The 18,215-nt window shown below is 46.8% G+C and overlaps 2 protein-coding genes across 4 annotated transcripts in view; one reads left to right on the forward strand and one right to left on the reverse strand.

Moving 5' to 3' along the window:
* LOC137674718 (aconitate hydratase, mitochondrial-like) overlaps nucleotides 1-18,215 on the forward strand; it is a 58,799-nt gene that overhangs the window by 9,281 nt on the left and 31,303 nt on the right. The window lies entirely within an intron of this gene.
* Nucleotides 1-18,215, reverse strand: part of LOC137676039 (aconitate hydratase, mitochondrial) — a 24,195-nt gene continuing 5,980 nt past the window's right edge. The window contains exons 2-18 of one of the 2 annotated variants that reach the window (XM_068422508.1): nucleotides 15,394-15,536; nucleotides 14,069-14,327; nucleotides 12,023-12,115; nucleotides 9,885-10,043; nucleotides 9,321-9,471; nucleotides 7,909-8,013; nucleotides 7,557-7,648; nucleotides 7,167-7,272; nucleotides 5,915-6,072; nucleotides 4,781-4,854; nucleotides 3,787-3,898; nucleotides 3,467-3,589; nucleotides 3,114-3,269; nucleotides 2,536-2,727; nucleotides 1,641-1,773; nucleotides 1,204-1,325; nucleotides 1-204 (exon numbers count right to left, since the gene is read on the reverse strand). In XM_068422508.1, coding sequence (XP_068278609.1) covers nucleotides 67-204; nucleotides 1,204-1,325; nucleotides 1,641-1,773; nucleotides 2,536-2,727; nucleotides 3,114-3,269; nucleotides 3,467-3,589; nucleotides 3,787-3,898; nucleotides 4,781-4,854; nucleotides 5,915-6,072; nucleotides 7,167-7,272; nucleotides 7,557-7,648; nucleotides 7,909-8,013; nucleotides 9,321-9,471; nucleotides 9,885-10,043; nucleotides 12,023-12,115; nucleotides 14,069-14,327; nucleotides 15,394-15,536 — 2,316 coding nt within the window. In that variant the 3' untranslated portion in view covers nucleotides 1-66. The remainder of the gene's footprint in view (nucleotides 205-1,203; nucleotides 1,326-1,640; nucleotides 1,774-2,535; nucleotides 2,728-3,113; nucleotides 3,270-3,466; nucleotides 3,590-3,786; nucleotides 3,899-4,780; nucleotides 4,855-5,914; nucleotides 6,073-7,166; nucleotides 7,273-7,556; nucleotides 7,649-7,908; nucleotides 8,014-9,320; nucleotides 9,472-9,884; nucleotides 10,044-12,022; nucleotides 12,116-14,068; nucleotides 14,328-15,393; nucleotides 15,537-18,215) is intronic. The other variant, XM_068422517.1, reaches the window with a different exon arrangement.

Here is an 18,215-nt window from a genome sequence, read left to right on the forward strand (position 1 = left end):
TATGTTGGGGTTAAGAGGTTTTATTCGTGATTTCGGTGACGCTGGGGGCACCGTACGCACTTAGCTTCATCTCTGCTGCAGCTCCTTCATTCTGTTCAGGGCACTGCCAGCTTGAAACCACTCTATCTGTGACTCGTTGAAGGTGTGGTTCAGCGCGACTGTCTCTTGGCTCCCATTGGGATGCTTGATGATGCATTTCAGAGGCTAAAAGGAAGAAGACAGCTTTTATTCCCCCCCCATTCTCTTTCACGGGAGCAAGTTAACTGAAGCTTCTCACAGGAAAATTCCTACATGTTTAAAGGGTGAAAAATGGAATATTCGAGCTTGGGGGGTCTTAACATAGCCGTGTGGATGCAGTTCCTTCTAGGGAGCATTCATGCTTAAGGCAGGAAGAGTGTGGCCAACAGCTCAAGGGAGGTTATCCTGCCCCTCTACACGGCCCTGGTGAGGCCACATCTGGAGTACTGTGTCCAGCTGTGGGCCCCCCAGTTCAAGAAAGACAAGGAATTACTGGAGAGAGTCCAGGGGAGGGCTACAAAGATGATCAGAGGACTGGAGCATCTCTCCTACGAGGAGAGCCTGAGAGAGATGGGTCTGTTGAGCTTGGAGAAGAGAAGGCTTGAAAGGGGATCTTATCAACACTTACTAATACCTTAGGGGTGGGTGTCAAGAGGAGGGGACCAGACTCTTCTCAGTGGTGCCCAGTGACAGGACAAGGGGCAATGGGCACAGACTGAAACATGGGAAGTTCCATTTCAGTATGAGGAAAAACTTCTTTACTTTGAGGGTGACAGAGCACTGGAACAGGCTGCCCAGGGAGGTTGTGGAGTCTCCTTCTCTGGAGATATTCAAAACCCGCCTGGACGCAACCCTGTGCAATGTGCTCTAGGGGAACCTGCTTTGGCAGGGGGTTGGACTAGATGATCTCGAGGTCCCTTCCAACCCTTAACCGTTCTGTGGTTCTCTGAGGAGTTCAGAATGTCGTACCAGGGTTTCTCGTAACCGTTCAGAATAATGCGATCCGATTCTGACTTGCTCTCTAGCCCCCCGCACCACTGGTGCAGAGTGTCTCGTGTAGCTGGCAGCCCGCACTGCCCATTGGCGCCTGAGCTGCTTCAGGCCCCGAGCACGCAGCTCAACACTGCTCCTGCTCAGTGGCACATCCCTGCCCGCCCCGAGCGCCCTGACAAGACGCCCGCTTACCTTTCCAGGCGCGAAGTCTGCCAGCCCCACAATGCTCAGCTTGTCCACAGGATGAATCTTGTTGTAGTCCGCGGGATCAGCGAAAGTGAGAGGCAGTAGACCTTGCTTCTTCAGATTGGTTTCTGCAGAGAACAAACCACCACACACGCTCGTAACCACACCCTGCAGGGTGTCAGGATTATCTTCTGGCTGCCCAGTGCTTCTCAGAGGAGTATTCCAGCAACAATTACTATCTCTGTAGCCAAATCAGCATATCCACTGTTCCTGGCATATCTAACTAGGGACGTAACACGATTCCTGACAAGAGGGTGCACATGAGCTGTCAAGCAGATAGGGTTTGTGCCTGTACGTGTTGAGCCCTGGGGCAAGGTGAACACGGCTTCCACCCCAACCGAAAACATCCTGGTTACACACATCCCAGGGGAAGGGTGACTCACCGTGGATCCTGGCAAAGCTCTTGGTGATGATGACCCTACCCCCCAAGTGACGTGGCTCCAATGCTGCGTGCTCCCGGCTTGAGCCCTCACCGTAGTTTTCATCCCCAATAACTGCCCATTTGACACCCATTTTCTGTGGCAAAAGAAACACATTTACATTTCTGCAGTCACTAAACTGAGGAATTAACAATAAATACCCACCCACACCTGTTAATTTTAGTGCTATGGAAGGACAGGAATAAAGGAACTAAGAGCTTCACAGCAGTTAGGCACTGCCATCCTTCGCTAACAAGGGCTGAGGAGGATTGTCCTCGGGACCCAGAGCAAATCTCTGCTGCCACCTTTCCTTCCATGGTCCTGTGCCAGAGCAGCATTCACACCAGCCATGATCCCTGCTCTACTTCTGGAAGCAATATGGAAAACTAACTTCTGTCTACTGGAAGAAGCAATCTAAGACCCCCGCCAGGCTGTCCAGAGGGTGAAAGGACATTTCTTGACGTTCTAAGCCAAGGTTTAAAGAATGAAGGGGACAAGACTACAATTTATTTAAACATTACACTAGTCACAGGTGAAACACTCCAGGAGGAGAGATTTAGTTGCAGTCTGATGACACCCATGTCTTGTAAGGTGTGCAATGCCTAATTCCCCTTTCTTCTGTCATGTCTGGTCCCCTCTGGGTCACAAGATCCTCCTCCCTTTTCCCCGTAGCAGTCAGGGAGACAATCTCCTCCAGGAACTGCCATCATCAGATTAAGTCCTAAGAAAAAGCCTCAACACTGAGTGACTTCACAGCTGCTGTTACTTGAGAGCAGGAGGGCGAGATCCTCAGTCTTGGCACAGACTGCCCAAAGTGTAAACATCCTCTTAAAATAGCTGTGTCAGGGGAAAGCCTCACCTTGTAGTAACGGGCTGTGTCGGGAACTGGCCCAAACTTCTGGGTTAATGCATTTCTCACAGAGTTGGCTTTGCCGTTTTCAATGTTGATGGCACCGATGAGCAGGTTGTTGGAGATGTTGTCCAGATGGCCACGGAATTTGAGCCAGGGTCCAGCTGCAGAAATGTGGTCAGTGGTGCACTTCCCTTTCACCTAAAGGATAGTAGAAGAGAAGAACGTCTCAGGATGGATCAGTAATTTGATCCTTCCTCAACACTTTTTATTCCTGAAGGATCCTCACAGCTCTTTTTAGGGGCACAAACCCAAGAGAATTCCATCTGTTACAGAAATCAAAGCGCTCTAAGGCAGAACACAATGGTCACCCTGCATGTGTTTGGTAGGAAGAACACCCCTGTTCCAAAGGGCAAATTACAAAAACGAGCTTAGCCGTGACACCTCCTGCCATGTCCTCACTTCCCTCAGTAGCAAGTTCTATCACAGATAGCTCAAAGGCACATCTGAGGCTTCTAGCAACTGATGTGCAAAGCCCTGTTTGAGCAGTCCTGTCATAGCTGGTGTTCCCCCACTTCACTCCTGACCTTGATGAGGATCAGCATGTCTTCTAGATCCTTGCCGTCCCACTTATCGAAGGGCTCAAGAAGCTGGAGGCGCTGGCTGCTGGGGCTCACATCCACATGCTGCCCACTGCCATCCTTGGGAGGATACTGATAGGTGTCCTGGCCTGGGTCAAACTCCTTCCAGAGAAGAAAGGAAAATCATCAGCCTCAGCCATCCCCAACAGCACACAAAGAGAACAAGCCAATACAGGCAACTGCACCCCATGTAGCTTTAACACTAAGGAAGAGGTCAGTGCATGAAAGTTCCCTTACTACACATAAAACACTACTAGTGACAGGCTTTCCCTCCCTCTGTCTCCAGACCAGGGGCTTACCAGCTTGGGCAGCTCGTCTGCATCAGGTGCTTCTAGCTTAAACTTCTTTCCATCTGCTCCTGTCAGGAAATCGGCCTCAGGGTTAAATTTTAGAGTGCCGGCAATGGACAGGGCTGTAACAATCTGAAAGAAAATAGAAAAGACAAATTTAAAGGCATATTCTAACGCCCATCTCTTCATTTGAAAGTCCTGCACCTAACAGTCTCAAAGCCAGCAGCCAAGATACAAACCAAGCTACACTGGGTCTCTTCTGCAGGCAGAGGAATTAGCTCCCAGGACACCCTCAACTATTCCATGCCCCTCCTCTGGCTGTTTCTTACCTCCGGAGAGGTCACAAATGCGTGAGTCTCTGGATTGGCATCATTGCGACCTGTGAAATTCCGGTTGTAGGATGTAACTATTGTGTTTTTCTCTCCTTTCTTTGTGTCCTTCCTGTGAAAGAAACAAACATGCTCATCAAATCGAAAGGGAATATTGCTTCTAGATGTCTCGCTGCTAAAATCCTCCAGCTTGGCTTTGGTAGCAATCACTGTCTCTTGCAAAGGGCGACAGAGCACTGGCACAGGCTGCCCAGGGAGGTTGTGGAGTCTCCTTCTCTGGAGATATTCAAAACCCACCTGGACACAACCCTGTGCAATGTGCTCTCGGGGAACCTGCTTTGGCAGGGGGTTGGACTAGCTGATCTCTAGAGGTCCCTCCCAATCCCAACCGTTCTGTGATTCTGTGAAACATGAATCGGTGCCTGGACATGTTTTCTTCCCTTAAGCACAGACTCAAAACCAAGGACAGTGCAAAACCAAGTCAGACACTGACTCTGGGAGCAGTTTTCATAGCCTGTGTTGTGCACTGCTGAACTGTCTAAACAATGATCAGCTAAGTACATTGCCTTTGGACATCCCACTGTTAGCAGTGGCAAGGCCACATGAGAATATGTGTCCCACCCCTTCTATGGGGAATTTTCCTCTCTGCCACTCCAATAATTGAAGTTGGACTAGTTCACTTTTCCTATTTTAAAAGGACCATATAAATTCCAGTCTGCCCTCTCACACATAACAAATCTCTCTCCCCATTTTTTGCCTACTGGAAGAAGCCTCCAGGTGTGGCCATACTTGTGGCCATTCTGCAGCTTCATTCATCGAAAGGCTCAATATCCATCTGCAGTCTTTCATTTCTTCTCCTCCAGTGCATCTCAGCTATGGCCAATGGATTTTTAAGCATTTAGGTTTCATTCCCAGTGTATTATATTTACAATCACATTTGGCTTCACAGAGCACAAAGAGATAAAGCCAGAATGAGGTCCATCTTCCACTTTACCTGTCCCACTGGCCAATGCATGGCCCACAAGCGTTGGCAAGAACCAGCCCTCCAACATCTCGCAGGATTTGTGCCTGGAGGCAGAGAATAACTTTGTTACTAGTAGAAAGTCTGGAACAAGTGTCTGGGGTTGCTCTTTCAGAGGAAGAGGACACCTGTCTTCTAACAGAAAGCACCAAGCCTGAAAAAATTCCCGTTCTTGTTTCACTTGCAAGTTTTCAGTCACTTTCATAAACACATGGGGTTTGATCCCAGCAGAGCTGTAAGTTAGCCCTGGGGAAGGGCACAGGATGACTTGCCATGATGTTCCCATTCTCTACCTACTTCAAACTGAGCAAGCCAGCTACTCGCAGATCTCTGACTGAAGGGCAGCGGCTGCTCTGATTCAGAGTCTACACGCCTCCTGTCCATGTAAGGAGAGAATTGGTGCAAGTGCAGGCAAGCGTGTGTGCCTGCTCAGTCCATTCAGCAAACGATGCCATTAAGAGGGCAGCTGTTAAGGAAAAGTATGACTGTGGACTTGTTGGAGGAGGCATTAAGCATTGGCTGGACATACCCACACATAGACTTAGATAGTTGGTCCCCAAGCTGTGACAGCATCTAGTATTTACTAAATATTACAATTAATTAAAACATCATTTTCAGCTCCCCACGGAAAAGGGGAGAAAGTAGGTGGTGGTTTCTCTACAGAAACACTTCATTTTAATCAAACATGAGTTTTGCCCTAAGTTTAGCCTAGAATGGGAACGAACTTCCCACAAAGGGCTTGCTCACATCCTAAACTCTTCTTAAAGGAGAAAACTGGATTGCAGGTGGGTGCTAGCCATGCGCCAGCCATGGCCATCCACAGAATCCCAGAAGCAAAAATCCCTTGCTATGCATCCTGTTATCTTCTCAGGGTTCCAGTTCCAATCCCATTCTTAGACGCCCAGGTAAAGATACCACGTCAAAACACTGCCAAGGTGACGGCAGGACCCACGGGCGGAGTAACACAACACTTGTTACTACACCTCGAGCAATAAGTGAAGACAAAGTTTAAGAGGTTTCCATTAGTCACCTCTGGACTCCTAAGTACTGTCTGGAAGAGACTTTAACCCTTACTGTTTGGAAGCGTAACGAGCGGTCAATACTCACGTAACCGTCTCTTTCAATGGTGGCACGGATCTGCTCTGAGCCTGGTGTGATTGTGAACTGAGATCTGCACTTCAATCCGTGCGCTAGTGCCTGTTTCGCCACTGCTGCAGAGCGTCCCATGTCCTCATAGCTGGAGTTGGTGCAGCTGCCAATCAAGCCTGTGGTGTTTGACACGAACAGGGAGGTGGTTACTGCAGCCCCTCGTTCTAGGAATCTCCTCCCCGATTCATCTTTCAGCAGAAAAAACAAGGGACAACCGTGTTTTCTGCTGACAAGGAATCTGAAACGGTTTCAGGTACTAACACTGCCAGGCCTCCCAGCAAGATACTGCGGTTACAAACAATCCCTTTTCCGCCTTTGGAAGTTGCACAGTCAGAACACACTACTGGTCACTAGTCTGGTGATTGTTTCACAAGGTCAGAGTGTCACCTACTTGCACTTTGGTTAAGCAAATCACCACAGAGAGGTACTGTTCCGTGAAGACAGAAAAGGCTTCAAATCAAGATGGCAAGAAATGGAGGAAACGATGAAAAGAAAGCATCCTTTGTTACAGTACAAAGACCACATGAGGACATACTATACTGTCCTGACAGCATTCTGGTGCTAATCAGCGGAAAATAAATTCTCTTTCAGTTCCAGCTGCTCTTGATCCTATTTGTAACACTATTGAATAATACATTTCCCACCTGGGATGTGGCCTTTACAACATCTTTGCATTCTTTTCATTCCCCCAGTGAGTAACCTTGCGAAGCCAGCCGACAGGTTCCCATCCCACAAGTGAGTATAGAAGTAGCCAAGCCTGCTCTTTAGGACAGCAAGTACTAACTTTACTACATCCCAAGAGCTCAACAGCCAGCTGCTGGGAGGCCTGACAATCATGCTCCTGGCTCCTGACAGATCTTTGCAACAGAAAAATCCATGCAACAGACTTAAAGGTGCTCTTCAACAGGTAACATTCCTGTCAACCCAATCATTCAAAAGTTTTCAAGAAGGAAAAACAACTTGTCTGTCTCTGGAGATTAAACTCCCTTCAACTATCCCAGACCTCATCCCACACACCTGGCCCACGTGGGCACTACTCTTCCCAGCAAATTCCTATGGCCATGAAGAGATGACACTGCAGCAAAGTCAAAGGACGCACAGCAGTAATTAAAGGATTGGGATACCAAGCTATGTGACCAGCCGCTTATCCCAAGACAGCAACATTTACGCAACAAGGATGAAGGCAGAGGAAAGAGAAAATGCTACCCACCAACTCTGATATCAACAGGCCAGCCCTCCTTTTCTGCCACAGCACCAATATCTGACACAGGGTGCGCCAGGTCTGGTGTGAAAGGTCCATTGATGTGCGGTTTCAGCTTTAAGAAAAAGTGACAAAGTCAGAAATTACAGTAGCCAAGGAAAACCCCAAAACAAAGCAGCAAATCAATTCCTTTCATAGCTCTATCTGGAAGCTCTTTAAATACCATTCTCCTACATGAACACCGGAGCAGAAGCTGGCAGTGAAGCAGACCTGAGTGTTTTTTCTTATGTTCTAGCACAGTGCCAGGGGTGTTAAATCAAACTCCCAGCTTGGTCCTCATTCACACAAAGCAGACGCACATCATAACATCCAAGATGGCAAGCAGGAAGGCAGCCTTACCTCACTGAGGTTGATTTCTATCACCTGGTCATATTGACAACCAGAATCCGGTACCAAGTGTTGCCGGAATTCGTCCGCTAGCGCAGCTATGTCTGGAATAAGAAAGAAGGGAGATCTGAGAAGTGCAGCAAATATGAGGGAAAAGAGAAGCTTGGAATGGCTAAACAGAGGGAGTCCACCGTATACTTCCCCATATACTTCATCTACAGACTCCTCGCTTGTACCAGATGACCTACAGGACCATGCAAGGTCAGAAGTCACATCAGACTCCACTGTAGGAGGATGTTGCTCCCAGAATACTTCTTCACTTGAACCCACACTTCTACCTATTTCAACCCCCAAACTCTCTTACCAGCTCGCCCAGTCTTGCACAAATACTTCTTCATCCGTGCGTTGTAAGGGAAGACTGATGTGGTAGCTCCGATTTCAGCCCCCATGTTACAGATTGTTGCCATTCCTAGAGAAAGAGTGGGAGAAGAGACCACAGGGTCAATGAGAAAGTCCAAGGCCATCCAATTGTCCAAAAGTCAGTCCACGCAAAAGACAGCAAAGCCAAGAGAGGTTGGGGCATTAGCCACAGAAACCTAACTCCACAGCAGACAGGACACGCTGACTACATAATGACTGGCTCAGCCCCTGACATTTCCAATCGATACAGCGCCTGCGACCAGACTTTTCTGCAAGAAAGGAGCTGCAAGCTACAGTGATTCTTGCAGATACTGGAAGGGATGACAGGGAACCCCCTGTCTGCACTGAGCATCAAATACATTCACAGCAGTGAGCAGTGCCTCTGCTACCTGCAATGAGTGTCCCGTCCCTCCCTACCATCTCATTTATCTTCACTGGAAGAGACAGAAATTTGTGAGAAATTTAATGGCTTGAATAAAAAGCTTCCAGTGACAGAACACAATAAAAAAAAAAAGTTTGCTCACGGCACTGGGATCACCCATGCCTTTCAAGAACACAGCAATGAAGCTGTAGAAGCTGCTGGTTTACATTTAACGAGCGAGAAGCAGATACCACAGGTCAAGTTCCTCTGATTTCACAGAAGACAAATCCCAAATTGCTCTCAGTTTGTAAAACCAAATATTCCAAGTTGTTGCCAAGCCATGCAAATGGAGAGGAGAAGCCCAACTCAAAGGCTGCACTTCAAGCCAAAGGAAGGGACACTGACACTTCTCGTAATTTAGTCCTAATATCACTACAGACAACTGCAGTTTTTGCTGGTTCAAATTCAGTGCCCAAGACCCCCAATTAGCTAGTGTAAGACTGCATGTTACAAACTGCTGCTTACTGATCTCCCCCTCTGCCCTGCTTTTCTAAAAAGCTTTTTCTTTCACAGCTGTCACACATGTATGCTCTTCAACCTGTTTCTTTCCTCTAACCACAGCCTATTTTAGGCTGAAATTAAAATGTTACCCTTTATCTCTGACATCTCCACCCTCTAAGCATACGCTGGAATACCTCCACCCTTACTCTTATCCTAACACACCATCTTACAGGGCTCTTCACAATTAACCATTCAGTGTTCTCAAAGTCACAAGAAGATTTAATGGAGAGAGGTCACTTTTTCACCAAGAGGGAGTGCTGTCTTGTTACACTACTCTCACCCACCCTCCCAGTTTGCCACGTACTAATCAGCTGGCCAGGCTAAGGGAGAACATTTAGCACTTCTTGCCTGATTCCCTTCCCAGCCTCCACAGACAACTCAACACCCAGCTCCAACAACAATCCACTCCAGAGAAAAGATTCACATTGTCTTACCAGTGCAAGAGATTGAATCCACACCAGGCCCATGGTATTCGATGATGGCGCCTGTTCCCCCCTTGACAGTGAGGATGCCAGCCACTTTCAGGATTACATCTTTAGGAGAACTCCAGCCTGAAAGCTTGCCAGTCAGTTTTACACCAATAACCTGAGCAACATTAATGGGAAAAAAAAAAGAAATACTGACTCCATTTCCTTTCAGCAACCAAAACAATTCCTCAGAATATCCATTTTCTTAGGAACCTGGGTGGTCACAATACCAAAGAGGAGAAAATCCTGAAGTATCAGAACATGTGCACGAGGGCTGAAATCACTCACAGGGCCGACTGAAGGGAGATCACTACTCACCTATCGCCCTCAGTCGCTGAAGAAAAAGGCTGAAAATGGAAACTCCGAGCAGCCAATGAATCATAGACCAGCTGGTAAAGCCAGCGTGTGATTACAAACAAGACTGCAATGGTATATAGTGCCTTACGTACGGAGTGCCGGAAAAATCAACGTTTCTGACATATCTTAGATCTCACCCTTCACATCAAAAATTACTATTCCTTTTACTCCTACCTTTGGGCATTTGAGCTCCCAAGGGATTCCTGCCATGACATCTACAGCATCAGCTCCACCCACACCAACGCAGATTCCTCCCAAGCCACCTCCATTGGGGGTGTGTGAATCTGTGCCGATGAGCATAACCCCAGGGTAGGAGTAGTTCTCCAGAATGATCTGAAAATAAAAATGGATTGTTTGCTTGCTTGATTGTTGGGAAAGGAGGGGGAAGACAGCAAGAAAGAAGACAGGAACAAGAATTTGGATTAGTTTGTATTTGCAGATTTCAGTAGCAAGAAAGAAATGGAATTTCTTCTGGATTGTAAATTCACTTGTGTTTCAAACTCCCTGTGGAGGATGTAATGACAGAACAAGGTACTAAGTCTCAGTCCAAGGATCCTTGCTCATCCCAGGATAGTAAGAAAACTTAAAAAATATCTTCATTTTTTTCACTGGGAGAACCCTTCCTTCCAGTTTAGGCTTTTGCTAAGGTGCCACCTTTGTTAGGCCTCAGGAGTCTGTTCCTTAGCCTCCAAACCCTTGATCAACTGCTGAGCAAGCCAGTTCACACATCCAATGCTAGCGAGACCTTCCGTAGACTTTATGCTCCCACAGCAGCAGCACACCAACAGGCTCCTCCAAACCATGCTGCCAGCCAAAACCTAATCATGTAGAAGAATCCCTTACAAACACACCAAGAGGCTGCCCTTCCCTTACTGCTGCTAGTGATTCCACGCAAGACTCTAACTACTAACAAAGCCACAGAACAGTTCTTTAGTGACAAATGAGGAGTTTTCTATGGTAGCAAAACAGCAGAGAACTCAAGTTAATGAACTTCTCACTGCGTATGTGCCATACCAACATTAGGGACAGCCTTTCTGGGAAGTGCACAACTCGTACCATGTGCATTACAGAACAGCTTGGACAGGACTAAGGTGGCCCTTTATTGAGAAGACCAAGGTTTTGCCTCTAGTACTTCCAGCTTTATTTGCATGTAGCTCACATTAGTACACTTGTGTGAGAAAGCTCACTTTCAAGGACTCACTTTGCCAGAGCTGGACTCTGAAGCTACACAACATGACCAATTTTCTCCAGACAGAGAAAGTCGGCCACAAGAAAGCTGGTAACCACGGCACGGAGCTATGTTGCCACGTGACAGATGTTACGAGTGGTTTCAGAGCACAAATAACCTCAGGTGTTCCCACAACCTTTTGGAGAGTTCACCTCTTCTATATCCTTTCTCTGTTGCATCACATCAAGTTAAAATAACCTTAGTAGCTCATTTTGTAGCTAAGAAAACATAGTAGAGAGCTCTTGACTGCACCTGGTCACAAGTTCCCTGCTGACAGGACATCATCCATTCTCCTCTCCCCTCCTTTTGCTTCGTGTCGCACTGCAATTTTTACTGCCTGCCACTCAGAGGAACAATGAAAAATGTCTACTGGACCCAAAAAGCACATCAACCAAGTGTAAGTTAGGGAAATCCTGACACAGTTGGGTTTTTTTTTAAAAAAAGAAGCCTCATTAAGTGGTAAGTTATCTTGGGACAGTCATATTCTTTTAAGGTGCAAATGCTAAAACAAGAGAATCTCATACTTGGAAACTGCTGGAAACTGTTTTGCATTTTATTCAGTTCACATAGCAACTTGTTATGTGTTGCCATTCTTGAGTACTTAAAGGAAGCTGCTCTGTTTGGTGTCCTTATATACTCTCCTGGATTTTATGGAACCAAACGCATACAAAATAACCCTAAAAAAAGGATGTTCCCAAAGCTGCTTTCCTTACCACCAAAAGCATTTCCCATTAGCCTATGTAGCCAGCTTCATGGCATCACCTTACTGTTCCAATCGTACCAAGAGGAGCCAGCCCACAAGCAGTTAAGATATTTCAAGCTTCTGTGATTCACACTGCATGCTGTTGGCACTACCTAATCACACATCAGGTTCCAGTTTGACCAAAAGAACCTTTAAGAAAAACCACTGCTGTCAAGATAACCGAGAGAGAGCAAGCAAGAAACCTCGCCCGCTTCAAGGAAAGCAAGTTGTTTCCCCAAGCTAGCCAAGTTCTCCAAGGGCTTGCACTTGAGCTCTCTCTTCACCATAAGGTAAAAGAGCCACTGCGTGTTCAAAGACTGCAAACACACACATACGCTTTACCTGGTGAATGATTCCCGAGCCAGGTTTCCAGAATCCCACTCCATACTTGGCACCAGCCGTTGCTAGGAAGTTGTACACCTCCTGGTTTATGTCCTGTTCACACAGGGAAACACAAAGCATTAGTAACACATGTTGTTCTTCCGTACATCAAGAGCTCACTCAAACACATTCCCTTCCCTCCCATGTCTGTCTGTAGTTTGCTCCACGGTTTTGCAGCAGCTAGAGGGAGGTGCACATCACTTGCTTAAAACCAAAAGGGGATCAAGACTGTTTGCCAGTCAGTTGTAACAGGCCATTTAATTTCATCCAACTTATAGCTCTACTAAAGCATCTTTTTTAGTTTCCAATTCCAACTGGCATAAGGGAAATCGCACAATTAAAGGAAAACCCTGCCAATGAGGCATTTAAAAATGTTCTGCTCATTTCTTATATTCTCACACGGGTTTTTTAACCTGTTTCCTTCTCTTCTGCTAGCCCCCACTTCCTTCTCTACCAGCTGTTTTCTTTACAGATGCTTTGCAGACATTTCAAACCCCTTAGATAAGCATTTTGGCTTTATTTTTACAGATTAAGAAATGGAACTGGAAGCTGCTTGTTGCCAGGGGAGTTTGTAGGTGTCATTTCTCATTCTACCAAGTCTCCTGTTTAAGACTCACACAATGCTGCCTTTCTTGCTGCACTATCACCATTACTGGTGAAGGTCACACCCTGAAAATTGCTTGTGAGAATAGCCATGGTTGCCAAGGAAGTACGACACGATTATGTCCTGATAGTTCTTGGCAGAGGAGCGGCAGAGTAGATAAGATCAGCACTAGGAAGAGAGAGTTTCTTAAAGACTGTTCTCGTGCAGCTACGCTTCAGCATAAAGAGAAAGGGGAAACTGGAGAGAATGGAAGAACAGAGAACAAATGCAGGAATAGGGGGGAGGGGAAAACAGGAGCTGAAGGGAAGAAAATGTCTTATTTAGTAAGTCCCAAATTCTTAATCACACAACTTAGGACTGAGAGAAGCGGAGCAAGAACTTCCCAAATTCACTCCTGACTGGTATAAGTTGCTTTACTGTGGCCTGAAGGAGAAAGCCAGACGCAGTTACTTCAACATCAGGAGTTTCTGAGAATAGATATGGACTAAAATCTTCAATGCAGCTGAGCACCCCCACAGACTGTTTACTATTTGTAAATTTTGGTATCAGCATTCAAGGCACAATTCCTCCTGCCTCTGACACTGGACTTAGGCTAGGTCCACTCAGAGTAACAGGATTTACTCCACCTCCCTGCTATGCTAAGAGCATGTTCTTCCCTGGCAAATGCATTGTGGTACATAGGACAGAGGTGAACGTGTCTGTATTTAACAGAAGCCCCGACAGAGGAATAAGCAGTAAAACAGTGAGCTGGAAATTTTAAAAAGGTGCTGAATCAGCAGTTGGGAAAACAACATATTGAAATTCCCAAATAAAAACCAACATACTCCATGCTTCTATACACATCTATCTATTCCCACCCTCACCAGCCCTGAAAGCTGCACATGCTTCAGTTAGTGTTCTTCAGCTAATCATTAGCAAATGCTTTGGGAAACAAAAGTAGTGATTTGCTCCCCCCTCACAGGATACACCAGTGCAATGCAGACACGTGTTCGGGAAGTTTTTCATGTTACCATACTGTGGCATAAAGAACATAACTCTCTAGAGTAATTTGTCTTCCTTTTTTTCCCTTTGGAATAGATTTTTCCTCTTCCCTTACCTGAAATATCTTCTCACTGTCCGGAACACACATATGACCTGGGCTTCCATCATTAACAGATTAAGACTAGCTTTTTCTACATTCATGGTCCTTTAAACCATGTCATGGATGAAGCTCAGCTGAAAAACTTCCAAAGATCCATTTACTCCATTTCTTTGCTGCATCTGACCTATCTACAGAGCTGACCACCACAGGCAATCTCTTACATATCTGATTCATGGCTGTCCTTCTGGGGGTGGGGGGAGGAAATCTCTTCCTTCAACTGGAAAGATGTTTTCAAACAGACAGAATTTAAGACAATAGTGACCTTGGCTCTTCGAAGATCCTTTTCACCACCCGACTGGGCTTCGATGAGGTGATCACAGTGGATGGTGGAAGGCACAGCCACTTTGGGCAGCCCGCTGCTGATGAACTGTAACATTGCCATCTGAGCAGTGGCATCCTGCATGGCCACACGGTCTGGCCGTAAGCGCAGATAGGTCTTGCCCCGCTCAATCTCCTGTTTTGCTGGGTCATCCAGGTGTCCATAGACAATCTTCTCAGACAAAGTCAGGGGATGGTCAAGCCTGGGGAGAAGAATTTTAGTATCCGCATCTTGTGTACTTCAACATTTGCCTTTTTAGCACGTAACACAATGCTTCCCTGTATCACTCTGACTATTAAGACTTATTAACACACAGAAACCTGCATGCTCTTCTTATAGCTCTCAAATATCAACTGTCAGCCAACTAAAACAAGGGCTCAGTCCACAAAGTTCAAAGGTATATGGATTGATGTCACTTTATGCTTTCTTTTATCATCTTCCTATATAGTAAAAGAAACATTGACTCTGCTCATTTCTTGAGTCAGATCTCAGAACAGCAAACGTGGAGGTGAGACAGAGGTCAGACTCAATTCACAAATACCAGATCCCACAGCCAGCAAGTACAACTAAGCAGAGTTTCATGACCTCAGCCCGTTCATCCTACAGCTGTATCAGCTGAGGAACCGATTTCGGTCAGCGGTGAGATCTTCCAAGAAGTAACTAAGTAGATACAATAACTAGAAATGAGAGCTACTGCACTTGAAGGATGCAAAGACTGGAGGACGTCACACACTGCCGAGGTAAGTGGAGCAGGAATGACAACTTAGTGGGCACACAAGACTCTCTCAGCACATTAAGGTCACTATGTTTACATATGCTATCAATTCCCAGCCCTCCTTTCCATGCCTAACGCCTACAGTGGAACACAGGAGAACATTTGCTGTCAAAACACAGCGCAAAGGAGCATTAGCCTAGAACGACCACTGCCCACACGCCGCTTCCCCAGAATGGAGCAAGGGCCAACATGAAGGCTTCTCAAAGACGGCATTAAACAAAGAGGACAGAGCACCTCCTTTGCACTGGCCTGGTTCTCTGCATGTCGCAAGGCTTCAGTGTAACCTTCAACCCCTCCCCCAGTGCCCCACCACTACCTGGGGACACTGCAACTCATGTTTCACTCCATTTGTGACTGCCACCGCTCAAAGCTGCTCTCCCTAAGCAAACATTCCCTATGCCAGGGCCCCGTGACGTTTTTTTCCTCTTCTCCTGTCACTGCAGAGCTGAGTTCTGCACATTGACCCCTCCCCTCTTCCCTTCTCCACTCTTACCTCTTACGGACAATGTTGATGTTCTTCTCCAACTTTTCGTAATTTATGTATTCATTAGGCTCAAAGTGGCTCATGGCCACCTTGGCCCGCTGGCACAGGACGGGAGCGACATGGTAGCGTCGTATCCCCCTATTCAAGGCATGCTGGAAAAAGCAGAGTATTAGCACTGGAACCTTGCAGAGTGAATTCCTATAACATATCAATAAGCCAATTCTTTTCCAGTTATTCCTGGGATTTTACAGGCTGAGGAACAGAAAAATTGCAAAGCTTTTTAGAGGCACCCAACGAACGTTTGATCGTACAATACTGTGTATTATGTTAAACAGTGAGACGCCAGGTTACCCAGAATGGGCAGCATTTACCAAATTGTTTTACGTTTCTATTTATAACGCCAGATACCTTACGCTTTCAGGAAGAAATCTGCTTTCAGGCAATGCTGAAATAATTCTTAAGCAACACTAGGTTGCTATACTCCTGACATACTACAGCCATGGTGGAGAAGCACCTACGCAGTTCCCAAAGCCAGCTAACCCCAGGTTTGTATTTGCTCACTGGTGTTGAGTTTATATTGAAGGACTGCCAGGTGACGCAGCGTGGGACTCAGCAGATACCAGTCTGTTCCACCAGCACATACAAACTTCCCTCTGCAGTGTCCCTGCATACCACTACAAAGCTTATTATATTTCACGTAAGGTGAGCCACGTTTCAACGCTAGCTAGAGTGACTTCGATGGACGTGCCTGGTCTATGATATAACGCAGAGCAGGAGAGAGGCAAGATGTGGAACCAGCACATCAGCTTCACCAACCTGGCTGCGCAGATCCACGTGCTATTTATCTTCAATCTCACAAAGGCTTCCTCACGCTTGCCCTAAGAAAAGCCTTGCACTCGCCCTACAGGTGAGTGAACACCGAGACAGACGAACTATACTGCGAGCTGAACGGAGCAGCAGAAAATGCCATGGAAAAAAAGCACAAATTTTGCTTGGCAGCCTCCACAATGAAACAGTTCCCTGGAACACGGGAGAAGGGCAGGCTATGGTGAGGCACCTTTATAGCACCTGCCCTGAAAGAGACAGGTCAGTGCCCAGGGTTAAAAGGCTCTCACGCAGCTTTGAAAACTGAGTCAGAGGGCAGCCTCCATAAAAACTGCCAAGGATTTGGCACGTACATTTCTTACATCCTTTGAAAGTCCCAGTCATCAGCACTAGAAGCCTGGAAACAGACTGAAGACAAGAGTTCAGAGTTCTTCCTCCTCAGCATTACAAGGTTTTGATAAGTGCAGGTTAATACACACAGCACTATTGCACTAAACATCCCTTTCGTACGTATGACTGTAAATCAGCAAATATTCCTTGCGCAGAACACAATCAGAGCACCTACCACTGTTCTTACGCTGTCAGAAATGCTAGCCAATTCTTTAGAGCTGTTCAAGCATTTTTAGTTTTTCCTTGTGACTGCTTTTCCCAGTTTTCTTGTTACCAGCATTGAAAACATTGCCTGAAATAATCACCATCAATGAGATCACAGAATCACAGAATCACAGAATGTCAGGGATTGGAAGGGACCTCGAAAGATCATCTAGTCCAATCCCCCTGCCGGAGCAGGATTACCTAGATCATGTCACCCAGGAACGCGTCCAGGCGGGTTTTGAATGTCTCCAGAGAAGGAGACTCCACAACCTCTCTGGGCAGCCTGTGCCAGTGTTCGGTCACCCTTACAGTAAAGAAGTTTTTCCTCAAATTTAAGTGGAACCTCCTGTGCTCCAGCTTGCACCCATTGCCCCTTGTCCTGTCAAGGGATGTCACTGAGAAGAGCCTGGCTCCATCCTCTTGACACTTGCCCTTTACATATTTATAAACATTAATGAGGTCACCCCTCAGTCTCCTCTTCTCTAAGCTAAAGAGACCCAGCTCCCTCAGCCTCTCCTCATAAGGGAGATGTTCCACTCCCTTAATCATCTTCGTGGCTCTGCACTCGACTCTCTCTAGTAGTTCCCTGTCCTTCTTGAACTGAGGGGCCCAGAACTGGACACAATACTCCAGATGCGGCCTCACCAGGGCAGAGTAGAGGGGGAGGAGAACCTCTCTCGACCTGCTGACCACACCCCTTCTAATACACCCCAGGATGCCATTGGCCTTCTTGGCCACAAGGGCACACTGCTGGCTCATGGTCATCCTGTTGTCCACTAGGACCCCCAGGTCCCTTTCCCCTACGCTGGTCTCCAACAGCTCTGTCCCCAACTTGTACTGGTACATGGGGTTGTTCTTGCCCAGATGCAGGACTCTACACTTGCCCTTGTTATATTTCATTAAATTTCTCCCCGCCCAACTCTCCAGCCTCTCCAGGTCTCTCTGAATGGCTGCACAGCCTTCCGGCATCTCAGCCACTCCTCCCAGTTTTGTGTCATCAGCGAACTTGCTGACAGCGCACTCTAATCCCTCATCCAAGTCATTAATGAATATATTGAATAGAACTGGTCCCAGTACCGACCCTTGCGGAACTCCGCTAGACACAGACCTCCAACTGGACTCTGTCCCGCTGACCACTACTCTCTGGCTTCTTTCCTTCAGCCAGTTCACAATCCACCTCACTACCCGATCATCCAGACCACACTTCCCCAGTTTAGCTGCGAGGATGCTGTGGGAGACCGTGTCAAACGCTTTACTGAAATCGAGATAGACCACATCCACAGCTTTACCATCATCTATCCACCGGGTAACATCCTCATAAAAGGCTATCAAGTTGGTTGAGCAAGACTTCCCGTTGGTGAAGCCATGCTGAGTGCCCCTAATGATCCCCCTATCCTTGATGTGCCTAGAGA

This window comes from Nyctibius grandis, chromosome 2 (assembly GCF_013368605.1).
Source record: "Nyctibius grandis isolate bNycGra1 chromosome 2, bNycGra1.pri, whole genome shotgun sequence".
In the NCBI taxonomy this organism is placed as follows: Eukaryota; Metazoa; Chordata; class Aves; order Nyctibiiformes; family Nyctibiidae; genus Nyctibius; species Nyctibius grandis.